The 22992-nt window shown below is 42.8% G+C and overlaps 1 protein-coding gene and 1 pseudogene across 2 annotated transcripts in view; one reads left to right on the forward strand and one right to left on the reverse strand.

Moving 5' to 3' along the window:
- Positions 1–11798, forward strand: part of LSM12 (LSM12 homolog) — a 28418-nt gene extending 16620 nt beyond the window's left edge. Inside the window, exons 3-5 of the mRNA XM_081272678.1 lie at positions 7535–7644; positions 9168–9294; positions 10125–11798. Of these exons, the coding sequence (XP_081128804.1) occupies positions 7535–7644; positions 9168–9294; positions 10125–10217 (330 nt within the window). The 3' untranslated portion in view covers positions 10218–11798. The remainder of the gene's footprint in view (positions 1–7534; positions 7645–9167; positions 9295–10124) is intronic.
- Positions 114–957, reverse strand: LOC308636766 (glutathione peroxidase 1-like; annotated as a pseudogene). Its single transcript has one exon. The product of its transcript is annotated as a glutathione peroxidase 1-like (transcript).
- Positions 11799–22992: the final 11194 nt, after the last annotated feature.

Consider the following 22992-nt stretch of genomic DNA (forward strand, 5'->3'; position numbering starts at 1 on the left):
TTGCTGAAACTGGCTTTGAACTCAGAATCATTCTTTCTCAGCCTCCTGATTTGCTGAAATTTCAGGAGTGTGCCACCATCCCTAGCTTTATTTTACTTTTTTGAATTTTTTTTTTTTTTTTTTTTTTTTTGGTCACCCAGCACTTTATTAGTGGTAAAAATTGTCTTGGTGTAGGCAGAGAGGAGGCAGGGATAAACAAGCCCAGCGCCCTTCTATGGGGATTTTCCCGGAAATCAGGCGTTCCTCAATGCAGGTTTAGAGTAAACACCATCATGGATGAAATCCCCACAGAAAGCAGCTGGCAACTGCCAAGTCAGGATAAGAGGAGTGTCCTAGGCATTGCTGGGCATCTGAGAGAGCAGGGCTTCAATGTCAGGTTCTATGTCGATGGTCGGAAAGCGGCGGCTGTATCTGCGCACCGGCACACCGTCAGGGCCCACCAGGAACTTCTCAAAGTTCCAGGCAATATCATTGCGGCACACGGAGACCAGATGATGAATTTGGGGTTGGACATGAGTGCACTGGGGTCATCGCTGGGCACTGGCAGGGCCTCCCGCAAGAATGCGAAGAGCGGATGTGCCTTGGAGCCATTCACCTCGCACCTCTCGAAGAGGGGGAAATTCGGCTTGAACCCGCCACCGGGTCGGGACGTACTTGAGGGAATTCAGAATCTCTTCGTTCTTCGTTCTCCTGATGTCCAAACTGGTTGCATGGGAAGCCGAGCACGACCAAGCCCCGGGGCCCGAGGCGCTTCTGTAGCTCGTTCATTTGGGTGTAGTCCCGAAGCGTGGTGCCTCAAAGAGAAGCCACATTCTCGATGAGCAGCACCTTGCCCCGCAGAGAGCCCAGACTCAAAGGCTCCCCGCCAGCCAGCGGGCGCCCGTAGAAGGTGTACACTGTGGACTGGGCCGCCATTGTCACCAGCCTAGTGGCACACATGGCGTGGGTGTCAGGGAACTGAAAGAAGTTTATCAGCCTACTTTTTTGAATTTTGAGATAGAGTCTCATCAAGTTGCTGAGGGTCTTGCTAAATTGCTAGGGCTGGCCTCAAACTTGTGATACTTCTGCCTCAGCCTCCTGAGTCTCTGGGATTACAGGCATGCACAACCAGGCCTAGCTTGTGACATAATTACACATAATTTAATTTAAAAAATTAATTTTTCTGACATCTAGTTTGTGTTTTAAACTAAGTTGTCTATTATGTGTATTGACTTTAACTTAAATCTGGTTCTATATCATAGTAGCAATATGGAAATGTTTATGAGTGTTCTGTACAAATCTGGAGATTGATATGAAAATGTGGGCCCCTGGTTTTTCAGTGTTTTAATTTTTTCATCATACTAAGTAAGCACTTAATATATCTGCATTTATGTGCAGGAAACTTGCTTTGATTTACATTTCTCTAGTCAGAAAATGATGGATTTGGAGAGTATACTTAACCATATTGGCCTGAAATGTTTTGTCACACAGCGTGTTTTCTTTGACACGTTCCTGTGAATTACCTTTAACAAGAGAAATAAGGGGTGTTCTTTAGGTTTAGGGTGAGACTGGGGCCCTGTTTGGAAAAGAAAGGCCCTTCCCTGAAAGACAGGCAAGCCTGTTCTGTACCAGGAACTTTGTCTAGTGGAAACACCAGAGTATATTAAGAGGTATGTATGGGACTGGGGATGTAGCTCAGCAATAGAGCCTGGCATGTGTGAGAACCTGGCTTTAATCCCTGGCATTGCACAAACAACAACAAAAAGGATGGCAATTGAGTAGGCTCACAGAGGTTTTTTTTCCCCCCCCCCTTTTTCTTTTTTGGTACCTGGAATTGAACCCAGGGGCACTTAACCACTGAGCCACATCCCCAGCCCCTTTTTTGTATTTTATTAGAGACAAGAGTCTCACTGAGTTGCTTAAGTCCTTGCTAAATTGCTAAGGCTGGCTTTGAACTCTTGATCCTCCTGCCTCACCCTCCTGAAGGGCCAATTGCAGGTGTGCACCACTGCGCCTGGCTTTTTTTTTTTTTTTTTTTTTTCTTTGAGATAGGATCACTATGTGCCCAGGCTGACCTCAAACTCCTTGGCTAAACTGATTCTTTTGCTTTAGTCTCCCAAGAAATTGGGACTACAGGCATGTGCCACTGTGTCTACAACTTTTTTTTTAAGTTGTAGTCGGACACAATACCTTTGGTTTTGTTTATTTATTTTTATGTGGTGCTGAGGATCGAACCCAGTGCCTCACACTTGCTAAGCAAGTAAGTGCTCTATCACTGAGCTGCAACCCCAGCCTCTATAAATTCCCCTTTTAAAAATACTTTTTTCTGCATTCAAATTTGTAACTGTTTTGAATAATAAATTAGTCTTATATCTTATAGGTGAAACTTAAGTATAGTGTAGTGGTTGGGAATGAAGCTCAGTGGTTGTGCTTTGCCTAGCATGTGTAAGACCCTGGGTTCAATCTCCAGCACTGCACAAAGAATTAAAAACAAAAACCAAAAATCCCTGAAATTAGATTGCCTGTGTTCTTCAAATCTGAACTCTTCCACTTGTGCATGGTAAATTTGTGAACCTTTCTTAATAGTTATGCCTTGGTTCCTCCGTTTACAGATTTTGGTCCCTCTTTCATAGAGAAAAAAAGAGATTGAAACCAGAGGGGCTTTACCACTGAGCTATATCCCCCAGCCCTTTTTGTTTTTTATTTTGAGACAGGGTCCTACTAAACTGCTGAGGCTGGCCTTGAACTTGCTACTTCAGATCCTCTGCCTCAGCCTCTTGCCTTGCTTGGATTACAGGCATGTGCCACCATGCCTGGTTTAGGATTGTTTAAAGAGTGTTTTCTTTTTCTTCCAGAGCTGGGGGTTAAACCCAGGAATTCCATATGTTAGACAAGTGCTCTACCACTGAGCTTTATCCCCAACCTTGATTCAATGTTTTGATTTATCATTATGAATTCTAGAACACCAGTTTAAGTGGTATACTGTATTTTTTGAGTTTCCAGTTGTCAAAGGTTGTAAGAAACAGTATACTTTTCTTTTTTCTTTCTTTCTTTCTTTTTTTTTAATTTTGAAAAGATGGAATCTTATCACATTACCAAAATGATCCTCCTGCCTCACTCAGCCTCCCAAGTAGTTAGGACTACATTATAGATGCATGCCACAGTGCCTGGCTCAAAATAGTATTTTATTAGAAACTTTTATTTATTTATTTTTGGTATTGGTGATTGGATCCAGGTTGACTTTACCATCAAGCTACACCTCCAGCCCTTATAATTTTTTATTTTGAGCAGAACCTAAGTTGCTGAGGCTGGCCTTGAATTTGCGATCCTCCTATCTTAGCCTTCCTGAGTTGCTTGGATTATAAGTATACACCACTGTGACTGGCTATTAGAAAATTTTAAGCAGAAACTTTCAGCTAGAGAATAAGGAGACTTGGGCATATTGATACTTAGAAAAAATATTTTTCAGAGTCTATTGGTAGCTAAGAATGAGGGCTTTTTCAAGTGCCTGCCTCAGATCCGAAGGGGCCAGGAGCAATGTTTCTTAGGATGATAGTTCTTAACCACTCTGGTTTGCCACCCTCTGACCCTCACCTCCCCTGGCTTGTGGACAGCAACCAGTATTTCAGGGTAGCAGCTGCAGTGTCTTTTAACCCCTCTCTGAGGGCAGCTGTTTGGAAGACCCAAACACACAGAGAAGACAAGCTGAGAGTGGCTCATTAGAGTCAGTAGGTCACACGGAGCAGGTTTGTCTTTGGACTCTGCTTCCCTTGTTATATCAGCTGTCTCAGCCTGTTAAATGCTTGCAGTAGGAATCCCTCTGGATTCCCCACAGCACCTGTGCTTTCCTGGTCTGGAAATAGCTGGTAACTAAATAACAAGATGATGTGCATATTGCCTGGATTTTGTAGTCATTGTGGCTCCTTCCTCTCTCCCTCAATGCACAAAGAGATATTTGTGTGCCCTTGGTGTTCATAAAGTCATTCGCTTAAGAGTTATACAGCAACAGGCAGAACTAGAAGCCTTGTAATGTTGATTTGCTTTGGTATCAAGTTCATGCACTTTTCTCCTTTGCCCACATCAAGGTGCTATATATAAAATGGCCCCTGGAGGAAGCACTGGTTAGTAGACAAGGAATGACTTTGTTTTCACTGGGAATCATACAAAATGAAAGGAAAGGCAGGTAAGTGCAGGTTGTCATGTGCAGTCATTTCAGTTAAGCCACGTGCACATTAGTTAACACACACTTGTAGGTTTATGCTTCTTGGTTTGCCTGAACCCAGTGTATCCTAAAACTTGGTGCCTTTTATTCTTTGAGATAACTATCTGGTTAGTGTTTCTTTTTTGTGTGGTTGCAAGGCCAGCAGTTGGCATGTTGTCTTTGAAAATGGTTGTAGAATGGTTGATAGTCATAAAATTAAAAAAAAAAAAAAGTATTATCCTGATGACCCTCTCAAGCTTAAAAGGCACACCCTACACCTTTGCTACTGAGGGCAGTTTTTATTTTTTCTCTCTGACATTCTGACATTAATCATAACTTGGAATACAGGTATATAGTCATTTATAAAACACAAAGTGAAAAAATTAGATTTTACAACAATTGAGTGTAAAGTGATAATCATTTGCTCTACAAAAGAAGGTTTATCCACATTCTGAATGAGTTTTTCATGCCTAAAAAATAACAAGGTGATCTTCCTCCCTCTCTTGACCTTCAGTTTGAAGAGAAGGAACACTTCTAGAACAGTTTCTTCATTCTTAATTGGTGGGGTACTCTGTGAGAGAAATTACTCCATTTGCATAGCTTCCTCCTGGCGAAAGAAGATTTCTGTCGCTGAATGCCAGGTCCAAGCGTTTATTTCAGATTGCCGTGCAAAGGCAACCTGTGAACTGATAGCTGAAGGTTTCAGGGTTAGCAGTGAGTCTAGGTCCCTAAAATCTAATTGCAGGTCTAGGTAGAATAGTTGAGGACATTGGTCTTCATATACAGCCAGGGTCTACAGCTCAGTGGTAGAGCTCTTGCCTAGCTTGTGCAAGGTCCTGGGTTCAATCCCATCACTACAAAAAAAGAAAACACACACAAATATACACAGTCAGCTTATACTCATTTCTACTGAATTCCAGGTGCTCCCTTACATTATTTAACATTTGAGATCTGTTTGCATAGAGTTCAAAATGGAGAATCACATAGTTCATCTTTCTTTGCTTTCAACAAGATTATGCAATTGGTATTTGGGAGAAGAGGTTTTGACAAGGGGTGTATTTTGCAATCACTGTTCTATAACTAAGGTGTCATTTTACTCTGGCTATCTAAATAATCATTCTGGCTGAGATTTATATCCATTTTATTCTGCCTTTGGCAAAAATTCAAAAGTGACTCCTTTTCTAGCACCCCACTCCCAGCTTAATTTTAAACATTCTGCATAGATGCCTGGTTTCCTGAACAACTCTTCTCTTACTGATTGGGGTGATGTTATGTTTTTGAGCTACTCTGTAGGTGACAAGGACATTTTACTAGCCACCACAAGCTTTATAGAAGCAACTTTGTTTGACCCAACATTGGGAGATAATTTTGGTTTTCCAGTTAAAAAACATTTAAGGTTTGAGACTTCACAGTAAAATCCTGCTGGCTCTTGAAATGAAGCCCTGTCTGACCACTAGCTGCTTTCCAGGAGTTGCACTGCCCTCCAAGTTTTCCCTTTTTCCTTGGAGACTATTTAGATTTTCTAAAGCATTGCTTAGAAAACAAGACTCAGTGAATCCCTTTCTTGTTATCAGGGTTTTTTGGTATCTGAGTAAGTGTTGCTTAAAATACACCATCAGGACTGGGGATATAGCTCAGTGTTAGAACACTTTCCTGGTGGGCATGACCCCCTACGTTCAGTTCCCAGCACCATGCAAAAACAACAGCAAACACCATTAATAGTTCTTTTTTCATAGAAACTGAATGCTTTCAAGCCATGGGGCTTTCTTCTTATATTTGAAACTGCCACCACTCGGAGTGCTGTCAGCCCAGTGCATTTATTTCTCTAAACGTTAGCATGATGGGGCCAGAATTGTGGCCAAGCCAGAAAGATTATTCATATGCTGCCGATGTATCTGTTCATGTCTTAGAGACCATGTTAGTTCTGGGGTCAAATCATCACAGAGTTTTGCCTTGCTTTCCTCTCTTCCCTGGGGAGGCTGAGATGACAGCATGTATGTGCTAGACTTTCTGCCGTGGCATCTCCTCCTCCCCCTCAGACAGTTTTTGAAACTCAAGCAACAGTGAATCTACCCAGTTCCCGATAACCCAGTTGAAGGCTTCCTTTTCTTAATAACAAAGCCAAGCCTTAATAAAATGTGTTTCATTTTACCAACAAAGAATTAAGTCACTTGGTTTGCTTTTTCCCCCTCTATAGAAATGTTTGGTTGAGGTTTGAAGGGTCTCTTTTAATAAAAAGCAGAATAAAAATGTTTAAGGATTCTAAGCACCTTAGGTACTATTGGGACATGTTGATGGTATACTCTATCTTTGTGTTTAAGGAGCTGATGTTTGGGGAAAGATTGTTTTTGCATGTGTTTAGTATGCTACAGTGTCATTATATTCAGCTATTTAAGTTCATGGGGCTGGAAAATCTTCATTTGTTTGCCTTTCAGATACATTGTCTGCCTTTCATTTGTTTTAACCACCTTGTCTAGCACATTTGTTTTATCTTACACAGATGTGTATTCTGAAGTCTGTAGCAGCCAGTTGTGTGGGTTGATAATGATAGATAGATAGGTTACCCACTCATGTTGGGAGAAATTTTTTAGATTTTAATAGAGTACCAGATTTTAGTAGAACTTTCTTTGATCAATTTATAATTGTTCCACCAGAGGGCAGTGAAGGAACTGAGATAGAACCCAGATCATTCCTTTTCCCCAAGAGCTGGCAGAGTTGCTGTCAGCTCAAATGAAAGTAGGCAGTATCTGTTGTTAGATTTATTTGAGTCTTGCCTTCTCATGTGAGTGCAGATAAGGGTGCTGGACAAGGCAGGGCTTCAGGAGCCTTGAATTCTGGTCTTTGAAGGTGTCCTATACATTAATTTCTAAGCCTGAGGCTGTAGCACAGTAGTGGATAAACATTCTTTGTTTTCTCCTTTTGATAGAAATGTATGCATTACCTTTTATCTTCAGGCATCACAGTCATACTCTGTAATGTTACCCTGTTTTATTTCTTTCCTAGCCCTCATCTCTGAGATTGTCTTATTCTTTTATTTATTTGTTTATAGTCCACCTCTTCAACCCCCTCCACTTTCAGGCTCTATCTAATCTAGCATAGTGCATGTCTGGCAAATGGGAGGCACTCACGAAAAATAAGAAGGAAGGAAGGGGGTGTTTTCCAGGAATAGCATTTAACTGTTCAGTAGCATTTAACCCACATTTATGTTGTGGGTTATTTGTTTCATTTTGAATCTCTGATAAAACTGAATCTATCCAGACTGGTCTTTTCTGACCTCTTTTCTCAGCTCAGGTCCTGATTTGGGAAGAATAAAGGTGAATGCTTTTCTGAGTTTCTTTCTCTCCCCCATCCTAGCTTGCCAGCAAAGCACGGACAGAGAAGGAGGAGAAGCTGAGCCAGGCCTATGCAATCAGCGCTGGTGTCTCCCTAGAGGGCCAGCAGCTCTTCCAGACCATTCACAAGACGTGAGTTGGGGCAGCATAGGGGTCCCTTGTCCTGGGTGTGATGATGTCTGGCTGTGTTGTCTAGTGGCAGACTTTTGGGTGGTTGACTTTTAAAAGTGTACCAGGGAAGCTGGGAAGTACATTGGCAGCACTCCAGAATCCAGAGATGCAATGCTGTTGCTGCTTTCTAAACAGAGAAGTAGTGTCATCATGGACAAATCATCTTCTCTGGGCTTGAATTTCTTGTCTATAAAACTTGCTTTTAGATTAAATTATCTATAAAGGTACTTCCAAACCTAGTAGCTCATAAGTTAGAATTAGTGATTTCTTTTTCATTTACTTTTGTTGTTGTACATTTCTCTAAAAGGTGATGCAGTCTGATTATGGGAAAGTTATATCTGTATTAATTTTTCCTGTTGTACATAGGGACAAACGGGGAGTTAGGGAGAGCAAAAGGCTATCTTACCACTCCTTAAAAACATTTTGTCACAGCATAAGTCATTTGACTCTTAACTGCTGAAAACTAGAACATTTGAGATCCCCCCACCCCCGCCTTCTGTTACCCTATTTAACCTTGGATCTGGTGCACAGATGGCAGCTGGCACCAGAGCTGTGTGAGGCTGTGGTATATCTGAGCATTTACAGGTATGCGAAGGAACTCTCTTAGTAGCATCAGCTGCCCTGGGGTTCCCCCAAGTGTGAACTAGAATGGGTTTTCCCAGTCTGGCAAGTGCCCAGCAGCTCCCATGGTGGATAGTAGTGACAGATCTGTAAGATGGGGAGTTTTAGTTGTTTTTTTGTTTTGTTTCTGTTTTTGTTTTCATAACAGGAATTGAACCCAGGGGCACTTTACCACTGAACTGCATCCCCAGCCTTTTTTATTTTTTATTTTGAGACAGGATCTCACTAAGTTATCTAGGGCCTCACTAAATTGCTGAGGCTGGCCTTGAACTTGCAGTCCTCCTGCCTTAGCCTCCTACGTTGGTGAGATTACAGACATGAGTTACTGCACCCAGCTGAGTTTGTTTTTTCTAGAGGTGGTATTTCTCTCTAGGCCAAGGGTGAGCAGACTATACCAGTGGACCAAGTCTTTTCATTGGTAAATATATCTCCTGTGGCTGCTTTTGTACCACAGTGACAGAGTTCCTTAGTGACAGAGCCCAGCTGGCTTGCAGAGCTTAAAGTACATATTATCTGACCCAAGATAGAAAATGTTTACTGTTATCTAAATTGAATCTAGTGGCCTGAGTATAGTTGTTTATTTGTAACTGAATTTGATTTGGATAAATTTTTTATGGTTCTCTAAGTCCCTGATCCTTCAGACTAACAATTCTGGATTCTCCTCAGGATAAATGTACATCAGTTTCATTGCTTTCCTAGCCAGTGATGCCCAGAGACTGTATCCTGGCCCCTCTCTGTGGGATGCTGTCATCTAGCCATTGGCTGAGCTGGGAAATTGGACTCAGCCTTCTGGAGTTAGTTCTTCATCAGGCAGGAGGTGTGGCATGCCCCTAAGAGGTAACCTTTCACCTGTTCTCTTCTAGCATTAAAGACTGTAAATGGCAAGAAAAAAACATCGTAGTCATGGAAGAAGTTGTTATTACACCCCCATATCAAGTGGAAAACTGTAAAGGCAAAGAGGGGAGTGCACTGAGCCATGTACGCAAAATAGTAAGTAAAGGAGCCGTAAGACTAGTGAAAGGTGATTCCTTGGCCTTAACATTCCAGCATCAGAGCAGGACATGGTGCTTTTACATCCATAATGCTTCCTCTAGCAGCCCTATCTGACATCTCTGTACTGGGGGGGGCTCTGCATTGGTGACTTGGACACTCCTTTGGGATTGGAACCTCTGGGCGTTATGGAATACAATAAGTGGTCATCCCCATTTCCTTTGCCACACAGCTCTATAGAGTTAGCCAGGGCATTCTGTGTTATTGGGCAGTTTCTCTCATCTCTGATTAGTTTCTACTTAGCTACAGGTGTCCTTTTTGGAAGGGCTAGTGGTGTAAATCAATTACTGTTGGTGTCTCTGACTTTACATATGTCACCTAACTTTCTTGATTGGGGTATAGCATTTGTAAAATTAAAAAATACTCTTTAAAAAAAAATTTTTTTTGCTCTTGAGGAACACTGAGAGTCCAGTGTTGTAGATGTAAAAGGTATAAGACTAATTCCCCTCACCCAGCTTTCATTCAGCATTTGTGTAAAGAAGAAAGAAGGAAATTGAGTCATAATGATCTCCCTTCATTTTATTATATTTTGTTAATCAGTTCAAGAATTTCTGACAAGTTTTAGCTAAATTGCCAAAAATGTAGCTGAAATAAAAGGCTCCTGCCTACCTTGGGCTTCACAAGGCTGGTAGACAGCAAGGGCAAAAGTGCTGCATGTGTAGTTCATGGGCCAAACAGCTGGGCTGGGGCTGATGAAGCCTGGACTGGGCCATTTGGGAGACTTTGCTTGCCCATCCCCTTTTCTGATTTGGCTGCTTGGTCTTTTTCAGGTTGAAAAACATTTTAGAGATGTGGAAAGCCAAAAGATACTGCAGCGTTCACAAGCCCAACAACCACAGAAGGAGGCTGCTCTGTCATCCTGAGTCCACACACATGGAGGACTCTTCCAGCATCCAGCCAAGGAGGCAGTGGTGGTGGCTTCAGCGGAGGCAGGCCGGGGGAGGGAAGGGATCCTATATTTCCTGCTGGCTCTTGTTAACAAAGGGTCAGCATTTCCAAATCTTAGACTTGAACAAACAAAACACCCAACAAAAAAGAACAAGAGAATAATTTAAAAGTTGAATCATTACTTGACTAACAGACTTTGGTCCACCATGTCCTTTTCACAGCCCCCTTCTGGAACAGTCACCTTGTTAATTTTATTTTTGAAAATTCCTTTCCTGCTCTGCCCTTTGACTTCTGACTTTCCTTTCCTAGTCTGTTCCTGCCGTTCTGTTTTTATAAGTGGCTACACTTGCCTTCTGAATGATCGAAAGAAACTTTTACACCTTTTCTTCCAAAATAAAAGTAACAAGCTGACTGTGATTCTTAAGTTGAGACCTGAGCAGCAGACAGTGGTCTCACTTTAAATTTTTCCTTTTTTTTTTCTTTAACTTTTTTTTTTTCTTTTTTGCACAGGGCATGGCTTGAATTAGTTTTATTTTTCTTAACTTTAAATATATATATGAAAATATATATTAAAATGTTCTCTAAATATTTTCTGCTTCTTGCAGGTCTCTTTTTACTAGATCATGGCCGTTCTTCCCACCTCATCCCTCTGGAAAAAAAAAATGTGTTGCCCTTTCCACCACCCATAATAGCCAAGACAACTAACTTGACTTAGTTACAGCAAGAATCTTCTGCAACACTTTGTAGAGCCAGTGTATGCAGATGGGTTTTGGCTTTAAGGGTTCCTGATAGCTTTTCAGTCTTTACGTATGTACCAGTCTCACATTTGGCCCCTGCCTCGGGTCTCTCCCTCTGCCTTTGTTGTACTTCATGGTACTAGAAGATCCTTCTCACCATTCTCCACATGGGAGAGTCAGCTGCCCTTCCTCCTGTGCCTCTGCAAGCAGAGAACTGCTTGCATGGCACATCTCAGCTCTTCCTCCTTGAGGGGTGATTTTCTTTTCTAAGAAACCTGGAGTCTGTCTGCCCTGACCTCTCTTTAAATCTATATTCAGAACCTCTAGCCCAGGAAAAAGCTTGGGTGACCTCTAATTTCTCTTCTCTTGCCATCCTCCTGCTCTTCTGCCCTGCCTCCACCCCCTGCAATTTTACAAGCTATTGATAGTTTGTATGTGCTCAGCCAATGGGCAGAAAACCTGGAAAGAATTTCTGGACTTTAGCCCACCAGTTTGTCTGGTTTGACTAACCTGCTGAGAGCTGAAAGTGGCACTCGTCCCTGGGCCTTCAGGGTGGTCTCAAGGGGCAAGTGCTACCACCTGAATATCAGGCACTGAGTGGGATGTGGGTGATGCTCATGTGACTGGCTAGAGCTTTGGGGGTGGGTTGGGGGTTAACTACTATTTTTTTGGCCATGATCTCTTTCCCCTTCCTTTTTTTTTTTAATTAAATAAATGGATCAAAATTAAATAATTCAAGCCCTGCCTTCAAAATGAAAAAAAAATTTTTTTTAGTATTGTTTAGCAAAAACAATAAAACCCAAATTTTTTTAACCATCACTCATGTCTCAGGTTTGTGCGTACTTTAGAGGCCTCAGAGGAAGGGGTGTCTGTCTGGTGTAACCTTTCCCTCTGGATTCCCTGCTTTTTACTCTTTATCTTTCTGCATCTGAGAACTTACCCAGAAATACAGTGTAAAGTGTGTCATTTGAAAAGGGGTATCCAAGGTTTGGAGTTATGTGCAATTGGATATGGGTAAAAAATATGGGTCCATATGTTCTTCACAGGCTTCTTAAATGCACAGATGATAGAAGAACTGAGAAGTAAATTTCAAATTCACCTGTCATCGATTTAAAAGAACTGTCTCAATTTAGTCTGCATGGGAATTTAGACTTTTGGAGAAGGTGAAACAGGGGGAGGAGACTTTACCAGATCTTAGAACCTAAGGGATTCAATTAAAGAAAACAGAGTGATTTAGGTAGTGAAAAACCCAAGCTTGGTAGGAAGCCCTTGTTATATGCTCTGTGCCTTTATTTCCTTCCTATTAGTCTCTAGGTCTGTTAATGGGAGAAAGATAGTATGTGCCAGTGTTTTTTTTTTTTTTTTTTTTTTTTTTTTTTTTTTTTTTTTTTTTTAACAGGAATTGAACTCGGGAGCACTGGATCACTGAGCCACATCTCCAGCCCTATTTTGTATTTTATTTAGAGACAGTGTCTCATTGAGTTGCTTAGTGCCTCGCTTTTGTTGAGGCTGCTGGGACTACAGGTGTGAGCCACCATCCCTGGTGGTGTCAGTGGTTTGGGCAGGAAAACTTAGTAGTTATATTTTCTAAAATGGTATGGGAAGGTTAATCAGTTCAAGAGATGGAGTTATTATGGCTGGAAAGAGCAGATGGTGAGACAGAAGAAAACAAGGAATTTGGAGACAAATAATTGGGTTCATATACTTCTATTCATTTTGTGACTGGATAAGTCATTTCACCTGCTTGAGCCTTAGTTTCCCCATCTGTGAACATGGAAATAATGCCCACCTTCTAGAATTGATGTGAAGGGTTATAATCCCTAATGTGGGCTGGGATGTGCCTCATTGGTAGAGTGCTTGCTAGCATGTGTGAAGTTCTGGCTTCTATTCCCAGTACTGCAAAAAATAAGTAAAACTTCTAACTCTTAGAAGGTGCTCTGCAAATGTTAATTTAAATGAGGGATTGAACTTAAGTTCCAACTTTGCTTTCGAAACCTTACCTTAGAGGGCATTTGAAATGAGATTAATAACAATAAAGCATTCAGGCAGGTGGGGTCTCAGATCCCTGCCCTCAGTCTCTGATGCATCTCACCCCTTCCCCTTTCCTGAAGTCCCTGAGGAATGTCTGATTATAATTTCCTTTTTCAGAAAGGACAGTGAGGTTCATTAAAACCAAGTGACTTGTCCAGAGTGCCACACCTACCTGTGATGGCAGAAATACAACAAAACCCCCAAGCTTACCATTCATGGGCTGCTAATGCACTTGACCTTCCAAACTGGTGCCATGTATACTCACTTTTGTTTGCCAAGTATAGGATGGAATATAGAAGAGATTAGTTAGAATAGCAGCAGTGACCCCTTAGATTGAAAGGACATAGAATTGAAGAGTATGCTCCTTTCTTGCCTGCTCTCTCCCATTTTCCTGTAACTTCTGGTTTTATTGAAAAATCTGAAGTGGAACTAAATTCCTTTTTGAACTGGCAGGGTAGAACAATCCTAAGGCACATTCCTAGTGACTTCTTAACTAATTTCCCCATGTTTACCTCCATTAACCCTTGGGTGCCAACTCCAGCAGTGGTAGACTAGAACTTGTTATGGGTCTATAGTGGAGACACTGACAAGATGGACTGTCACATCTGCTCTCCTTTATTCTGGCCTTAAAGTTGTTGGTTTCGCTTACTAGGGGGTGGGATATGTACCATTCTAAATAGGATACTTATGAATGGCCTCTGAGATAAGATTTAAACTGAAATCTGAACAGGAGTGTTTGGGTAGAGTGAACAAGAGTGCTAAAGTTGAGGTTGACGAGAGCTTGGGATGTTTAGGAATTGAAAGAAGACAAGTGGCCGAAGCCTAGTGGGCAAGGTGTCGGAGTAGGAGCTGGATTCAGTTGGTACAGGGCCTTGTAGTTATTGTATAGGGATGACTCTGTTCTTGGTATGAGAGACAGCTGGGAGAAGGTTTTCAGCAATCAAGGAATTTGATGTTAAATGGTAGCTCCAGAATCAGGGAGGCTGTAATGCAAGGAGGCTGCTACATGGGAGGTGGTGGTGGCCGAACAGTGATTTTGGCACCGGCCAGGATTCACTGATGGACTGGATGTGAGGGCATTTGGTGAGGAGCAGAGGAACAAAGAATGACTGTAAATAGTGGAAGAGTCATAGAATTAACAGGAAAAATCAGTTCTGGTGACAAACTGATTGTCACTTTGTGCTATCCTTGAGAGTAGATGGCAAATGGGCAGCTGGATTACGAGCCTGGGACTCAGAAAAAGAGTATGCTGGAGCCAGACATTTAATAATCTTGACATGACCTCTGAGGAGATAAGGGGATGGAATTCATGACCACTTAGTGACTTTGCTTCTGATAGGAGGTGGCCCTCCCTCCATTATTAGAGGTAAGAAGACAACAGGACAGGGGGCTGGATTGTGGCTCAGTGGTAGAGCACTTGCCTAGTGTGTGGGAGGCACTGAATTCGATCCTCAGCACTACATGAAAAAATAAATGAATAAATGTATTGTGTCCATTCACAACTAGGAAAAAAAAAAAGATGACACTACAGTCAGGACTGCTAAGGTTACCAAAATCTAGATGCTCAAGTCCATTATACAAAATAGTATTTGCATATAAATGAACACATTCTCACAATGTATTTCCCCCCTATTATCAGGGCCTTGTGCACTGAGCTACATCCCTACCTGTCAACGCGCCCCCTGCCGCCTGCTGCTTTTTTTGTGTGTGTGTGGTACTGGGGATCCAACCCGGGGTTGCTACATGCCTGGCCCTTTTTATTTGGGGACAGGGTCTTACTTTTCCAAGAGCAGATCTCAAACTTGAGGTTTCCTGCCTCAGCCTCCTGAGCTGCTGGAATTACAGATGTGCACCACCATACCCAGCACTCAGCTCCTTACGTTTCAAGTCATCTTTAGATTACTTATAGACAATTTTTTTTTCCCAAATATTTTTGATCCACAGACGGGGAACTTGCATGGTGAGACTGTAGATTGGCAAGGAGATGGGGGTAAGGGAGTTTCTGTTTGGTGGCTCAGTAAACAGGCAAAGGCCATGCGGTAAAATTATTATTGAATGTCTTTAGAGGTGGTGGCTCTAGGATATAGCCAGGCATCGATATGTGACTCTGCCAGTTATTTGAAGTGACTTTCATGCAGCCACAGAAGTGGATATTGGTTACAGATGGGGTGGGAAATCACGTCTGCACAACGGGGGGGGAAAAGAGCTGAATTGGGGACATTTGCAAGGGAATGATTATAGTAATGGGACCCCTCACTCCTTTAAATGGATACTCTCATTAAATACATTGCAGTTTTTGTTCAGATAAGCCTTTTCTGAAAGCGTCTGCTGTCTGTTACCTTGTCTATGGCTACAGCGGGCTATGCAGTCATTTAACTTTGTCCTGTCAGTGTGTGGACAGTGTGCCAATACAGGATGCTTCCAGTGCCAGGGATGAAGCAGAGGTAGTAGCATCTGGAAGCTTAGATTTCCCAGTACTTAGAAATAACAAGGATCATGGAGGTCCGTGTACCCTATAGTTTAGCCTCCCAGTTTAAAAGATCCCCTGTATACACATCCGTGATAAGACTTCCCTTATTTGGATACTTCCATTTATGGGAGTTCATAACTTTAGGAGGCAGCATGTAATAATAGCTAGGCTGTGCCCTTTTGTCCTCTAAGCAGCAGCTCATTAGGACTGAGGTTAGAGCCTGGGTCTCTTGAGTGCTACTCCTTGCTATTTAGGGTTTTTCTTTTTCTTGACAGACCCAGGGTAAAAGGCAGAGGAGTTGCTAAATAGACACATGTTACTGTAAGCTGTTTTTTTCCAGTGAAATGATCCCTGAAGGACCCTTTCTTTATTCTTTTTTTTTTTTAAGAGAGGGAAGTAGAGAGAGAGAAAATTTTAATATTTATTTTTTAATTATCAGTGGGCACAACATCTTTGTTTGTATGTGGTGCTGAGGATCGAACCCGGGCTGCACGCATGCCAGGTGAGCGCGCTACCGCTTGAGCCACATCCCCAGCCCCCTTTCTTTATTCTGAAGTGTGGCCTCAGCACAGAGGACATCGAAACTGTTTCCTGAAATGACTGGGCCACTATAGGGATGTAATTTCTTTTGGCAGACTCGGTATTTCATTGACACAGGTTGATATGATCAGCAAAATCTGCCCAGACTTTCTCACAGAGGTAACTATTAGGCCAAACCTTCAGTTTGCATAATGTAGCTTTTAAATCCCTAAATGCAGAATTTTACATTTATTCCTATTAAATCTATTTTATTTTTCACAGTACTGGGGATTGAACTCATATGCTAGGCATGCACTCTACCACTGAACTACACTACCAGCCCCAAATATGTTTTTAAATTTATTAACATGTTGGGGTGAAACCCAGCTCCTCTCACATTTTAGGAGAGCACTGTACCGCTGAGTTGTATCCCCAGCCCCCAGATATATTTTCTACCACTGAGCTATCTCCAGCCCTTTTTATTTTTTATTATTTTGATACAGGGCTTTGCTAAGTTGCCCAAACTTGCTTCAAACTGGTGTAATCCTCCTGTTGAAAATTCCTGAATAGCTGTTGTTACTGACATGAACCTCTGTGCTTGGCTTGATTGTAATTTTGCTGTACTTGAGGCTCTGGAACCTTTCGATAGTGTTTTCTTCAAGGTCATTGGTGGTTGAGGCTGGGGATATAGCACAGTGGTAGTGTGGTTGCATGAGTATACCAGAGACATATGGTTTGATTCTCAGTATCACAAAGAAAGAAACAAACAAACAAAAAAAGATCTTTGACAGTAAATCCTCAAGGTTTTCCAGATTACTTGAATCAGTTTAGAGGCTTTAGGTCTCCCAAAGGATGGTAGTGGCCTTAGGTTGGCATCGGTCAGCTCTCTTCTGTTCTGCAGACAATCTGTATTATTCACAACCCTGAGTTTCTGTCTAGTAGACCTTGTTTTTTTTTTTTTTTTTTTTTTTTTTCCTTTGTAGTACTGGCAGTGAAACGTGGGGACCCTCTATCACTGAATTACAGCCCAGTCCTTTTTAGTTTTTTGGGTGCCGGGCATTGAAATCAAGGGCACTTGACCACTGAGCCACATTCCCAGCCCTATTTTATATTTTATTTAGAGACAGGGTCTCACTGAATTGCTTAGGTTCTTGCCATTGCTGGAGGCTGGCTTTGAACTCAAAATCTTCCTGCCTCAGCCTCCTGAGCTGCTGAGGTTATAGGTATGCACCACAGTGCCCAGCCCTTTATATTTTTTGAGAGATGGTGTCACTGAGTTGCTGAAGCTGGTCTTAGATTTGTGATCCTCCTGCCTTAACCTCCCTAGTTGCTGGAATTATAGGTGTGTGTTTTGACCAGCTAGACCTTGACTTTTTTTTTTTTTTTTTTTTTTTTGTGGTGCTGGGGATTGAACTCAGGGACACTCAGAAAGCTACATTTGAGCCCTATTTTGTATTTTATTTATAGACAGAGTCTCACTGAGTTGTTTCGCTTTTGCTGAGGATGGCTTTGAACTGGTGATCCTCCTGTCTCAGCCTCCTGAGCTACTGGGATTATAGGCATGCACCACTGCACCCAGCTTAGACCTTGACTTCTTACAGGGGTTTTTGATTGACATGGGAAACAGTGACCCAGTGTTTGGGGGACAGTGTGGTTAGTAGCAAGGCAGGATTGAGATCTGTCAGGTTTCATCTCTGCCACTAATTAACAATATGACTTGGAAACTTTACTAGCCTTCCAAGCATCAGTCTCCTCATCTGTGCAGTGTGAGTCCCTATTTCCAGGTGAGGATTAAATGAGCCCTTTAATGAGATACTTGGCAATTGTAACTACCCCTTTCGTGTGTCCATTAGTCTCTAAAATTTGCTAGGTTGGGTTAGCACACCAAGGATCCTAGAAAAGAAGCAACATGTTTGTCTTCTCGGGGAAGACGACTAAAACTAGGCACAAATACCTTGTTTTAGGAGATGCTGGGCATTCCATGAAGACCAGGGTGGCCTTGTGAGACCTCTGGCCTAGTGATAATAAAGGAAAAAAGTCCCTTTGTACTCAGAGAAGGCCTGAATGAAATATGGATGATGCAGTTTTCTTAGGCAGTGTAGAAAGAAAAAAGAAAATTCCCAACTCCTTCCCAACCTTTTCGTTCATCCTCCCAGGAAAGACACCCAGGGACTTCAAGCTTCAGAAGGGAGTGAGGAAAGGGGTTTTTGAGGGACATGCTCTTTGAAAGGCAACGCTGGTACAAGGTCACAAGATTTTGAGGATCTTCTCAACTTGTCTTGTATCCTGACCTTCAGGGCTAAGGCTTCCCTGAGAGCTGGTCCCCCTGTTGCCCTTGAGGTTGGGGCTTAGGCAAAGGCCAGGTAGGCAGGAAACCAGAGCTGAGATTTTTCACTTCCACTCCTGGACTTGGGCTTCACTCAGCAAGTGTTGCCAAGAATATAGGTGAGTACCCTGCAATTTTGTGGCTTAAGGCCCTTACCTTAGTGGCCAGACCAGACCAGAGTCAAGGCTCTGTCCTCTTGCAGAATAGAAATTCTGCAAACGTTGGCTGCCTTTGTATAACTGAATGTTTAGGGGCAGGAGAAAATAGTTTATCCTGGGGCCTTATAGAAAGTGAGGTTGGGTGACAGGTGACATTAAGGAGGGGCCCTGAGGATTAAAGAACCATTTTTCCTGACTGTTTTTCATGCTGGTAGGAATAAGACAATAAGGGGTAGCTAGGGTTGGGAATCAGGATGTTCGGGTCTCAGGCTTAGATGGCTCTTGTGCTTGTGGATGTAGGGATCCAGTAAACAATGAGACCCCTGAATGGTCTCTGCTTATATATTTCTAATATCACTGAACTTCCACAACTCTAGGTGGATGAGTTGAGACATAATTGTGAAATGTTGTCAGCTTTTTTTTTTTTTTTTTTTGTACTGGTGATTGGACCCAGGCATGCTTTACCACTGAGCTACATCCTCAGCCCTTTTCCTTTTGAGACAGGGTCTCACTAAGTTGTTCAGGCTGGCTTCAACCTCCTGAGTTGCTGGGGTTACAGCATCAGCATCCTTGTGTGCCTTATGCCATTCTTAGCCCATCCCCTCATGGGCCACTCCTTGCTCACAATGGCTGTAGCCATAATTGTGTATTGGACTTTTTCTGGAATCTAGCAACAGTGTGCCCAGCACAGTGCACATGCTCAACTGTGGGCCTTGTGGTGGACTCTTGGGCCTCCACTTGATTGGTTTCCCTTCCAGACTTCCTACAGTGTCTGGCCCCTGGAACTGAGCCAAAATAATCTCAGCCACTCCTTATATGGCTCCTTCCAGGGCCTGTGGATACTGTTGTTTTCTCACAATGTTCTTCGAGATTTGGCTGGTGGGACTTGGGGGGCCTGAGTTTCCTGAAACAGCTGGATCTTAGCTGCAACTAGCTGGCCCAACCTGCCTCTGGACTTCTCAGCTGCCCCGGGCTCTACTCCACCTGGACCTTACAACCTGCTTTCCACCTTGGACCCCTACAGCTTTGGAACCTGGAGAGCCTGGAAGAGCCACAACCAGCTGGTACAAGTGGCCTTGGGTACCTCTTCAGCCTATACTAGCTCCAATGACTGGAAACTATTTGAAGCATGTTGAGAGTGCTGTCTTGACCATCATGCCAGTCCTCTCTCTGGCTGGGAACGACATCAGCAAGCTACAGGCCGAAGCCCTTGCAGCCTTGTGGGCACTAGGCCTCTTCTCTCTTGTGGACAACTTACTGCAAACCTAGAGTTCAAGGTAGTGGTTGACAATCAGACAGCAGGCACATGGCTGTTGTTGTCCAACAGTCCCTGGAAGTGCTACTGTGACCTGCAGTGGGCCTTTGGGAAGTTGGCATGTGGCCAACCTCGGCATTTTGACATGTGCTGGGCAGTGTAGAGGCCCAGCTCTGCTTGGCTGAGATGGCCATTGTGCTAGGCATCAGAGATACCATGCTGGTTACCATGGCTGTGGTTATGGATGAGTGTAAGTGCAGGCAGGGCCCTAGAGGGTCCAGATAGCTGGGGAGCCCTCTGGAGAAGTGAGGAGGGCTACAGAAGGAGGTCAAGGCAGCTAGAGAAGGGAGGTTGGAAAGTTTCTGAAAAGTTCAATTGTCTACCCAGACAGAATTGAAGTATGGGCAGGGGCAAAACGGCTATGTTGATTTCTCAGGGTCTAAATAGCCTACCCATCCCCTCCTCTGACCTAGGCAGCATCTGTCTCAACTCTAGAAACTAGGATCTGGCTATAGTACTTTCCTTCTCAATTCTTTGGGAGAGGGTAGTGAAAGAAGAACCTAAACCAGAGAGATTGGCATGGAGTGGGCACCAAGGAAAGCTTTCTTAATCCTTATGTTTCCCCTCTTTGCACATATCAATAACTTCTGCTGATGGGCACTTAATTGAAACATTGCTAATGCTATGGTGGGGGACAGCCTGTGGGGACAGCCCAGCTGGGCTTCTAGGATGATTTTACGGATATTCGTAATTCCTGTTCTGATCCTCCTCAACACCTTAGGGCTTGAATCAGGAATGGGTAAAGAGACTGGAAAAATAAAACCAATTGGAAAGTGATTCTGTACTATGTGCCTGTGTTAGGGTGAAGAAAACTTAAGTTTGTCTGGTTGTCATTGATGGGCACAGGTAGGCAAAATGACTTTTTTTAGAGGGTGGAGAGGGTACTGGGGATTGAACCCAGGGCCTTGTGAATGCTAGGCAAGTGCTCTACCACCAAGCTATGTTCCCCAGTCCCCCCTTAAAGATATTTTGAGATAGGGTTCCACTAAATTGTCCAGTCTGGCCTCAACTCTCAATTTTCCTGACTCAGTTTCCCAAGTAGCTGAGGTTACAGGCATGGGCCACCATGCCTAATGAAAAATGACTTTGAATGTGGACTTTTCCTCATTTCTTCTGCCTAGACATCTCCCCATTCCCACAAGATAGATTTACACAATTACATAATTCCATTCCCTAGTTATTTGCATGGATACATTAACTCATGTTCCTTCTGATATACCCAGATTTTAGCCTAATGGCTTTTTAAAAAATATTTTTTAGTTGTAGATTGACACAATAGCTTTATTATATTTATTTATTTTTATATGATGCTGAGGATTGAACCCAGTGCCTCACATGTGCGAGGCAAGACTCTGCCACTGAGCCACAACACCAGCCTTAGCCTAGTGACTTTTAAAAATGAAATGTGAAAAAGAATTTGTTGTTGTTGTTCAGCTGTATTTTAGTTTTTTTTTGTTGCTGTGACCAAAATACCTGACAAGAGCAACTTGGAAGAGGAAAATTTTATTTTGGGCCCATGGTTTCAAAGGTTCAGTCTATGGTTGGCTGACTCCATTACTCTGGACCTAGTAGAGGAAGAACATCATGACAGAAGGGTGAGATGGAGGAAATCTGCTCAGCTCATGGCAGCTAGGAAGCAAAGAGAGAGAGAAAGGAAGGGACCATGGACAGATACAGTCCAAGGCCACTTCCCCAGTAATCTACCTCCTCCAATCATGGCCCACTTGCCTAGGTACCACCGTAGGCAAATTATTAATCCATCAAATGATTAATCCACCAATAAGGTTACAACCCTCACAATCTAATCATTTTCTAAATGTCCACCTCTGAATATTGCTGTTTTGGGGACCATGTTTTCAAAACAGGAGCTTTTTCTGGGAGGGGGCATTAAAGATCCAAATCACAATAAGCTGTCATTGACTACTTCATTTTTTTAAAAAATTGGTTAGAAGTGCTGTTTGGACATGAGCCCCTTCCAGGGAATTGGAAGTAGATCTGAATCAAATGACCCACTAGGGGTGCTTGCAGGGTCTTCAGTATTGTGGGGTGAATTCAGTGTTAAAGGGTACAGGTATGTTCAGGAAGATGGGGGGCAGCTTTGTGGTGGTAACCCTAAAATGCCCAGAACTTTTGCCTCTAATAAATATTTATTGAGCATTATGAACTACATACACTGACAACACTTTTTGTTAATATATAGTACATATTTCATGAATATATTTTGTATACTGAGGCTATAAATAGTAAATAGAGGCCCAGAGTGTGGTGGCCCATACCTGTAATCCCAGTGGCTCAGGAGGCTGAGGCAGGAGGATTGCAAGTTCAAAGCCAGCCTCACCAAAAGCCAGGCACTAAGCAACTCAGTAAGACCCTTTCTCTAAATAAAATACAAAAATAGGGCTGGGAATGTGGCTCAATGGCTGAGATCCCCAGAGTTCAACCCGCAGTACCCGCACCCCCCAAAATACTGTCTTTATCCTCATGAAATTCACAATTTAGTGAGGGAAAATAGTCATAAGAGTCACAAATATGTAATTGCCTTTGTGCTGTGATTCAAAGGAAGGGTAGCTGATGTTAGCATATATGATAGGGGAATTGAGAACAAACTGGAGGAGGCCAAAGGGGAAGTGGGGAAGGCCATTTGGAAGGTTGCTGCAGTTAAACTGATAAAAATGATAGTTTGGGCTAGAGTGTGAGCATTGGAACTGGAAAAATGGAGTGATTTGAGGTGTTCCAAATGGCCACATTAGATTTCCCTGTTCTCTCAGGAGACAGGAGCCAGGAGTACTCCTTACTTTAAACGGAAGCTGAGGGATTTCTTCTGGGATCTCTGTGTGTATTCCTTTTATTGAATTCCTACTATGTTCTAGGACTAATTGTCACAAATTTCCAGAAAACTCTGTGATCATTATCCCCATTCCACAGTTAAGTCTCAGTTTAGGCAATGTGCCCAACATCACAGAGTTAAGTTCTGCCTGCAAAGATTACTTTGCTTCCATACACCAAGCTACAATACAGGACTTACAAGGTTCTGACCCCATCGTTCCTTACTGAGGTCTAGTATTCAGTTTTGTAGGTACAAAGTGGGGCCCTGAAGTCTACACCCGCAGAGTAGAAGCCTGAACTCCATTAAGAGAACGCCTCCTTCCTTTCGGAACTGAAAGCGAGAGCGTCGTTTTCTGCCGGAAGCAATA

This window comes from Spermophilus citellus (genome assembly GCF_964194105.1).
Source record: "Spermophilus citellus genome assembly, chromosome: 17".
Classification (NCBI taxonomy): Eukaryota; Metazoa; Chordata; class Mammalia; order Rodentia; family Sciuridae; genus Spermophilus; species Spermophilus citellus.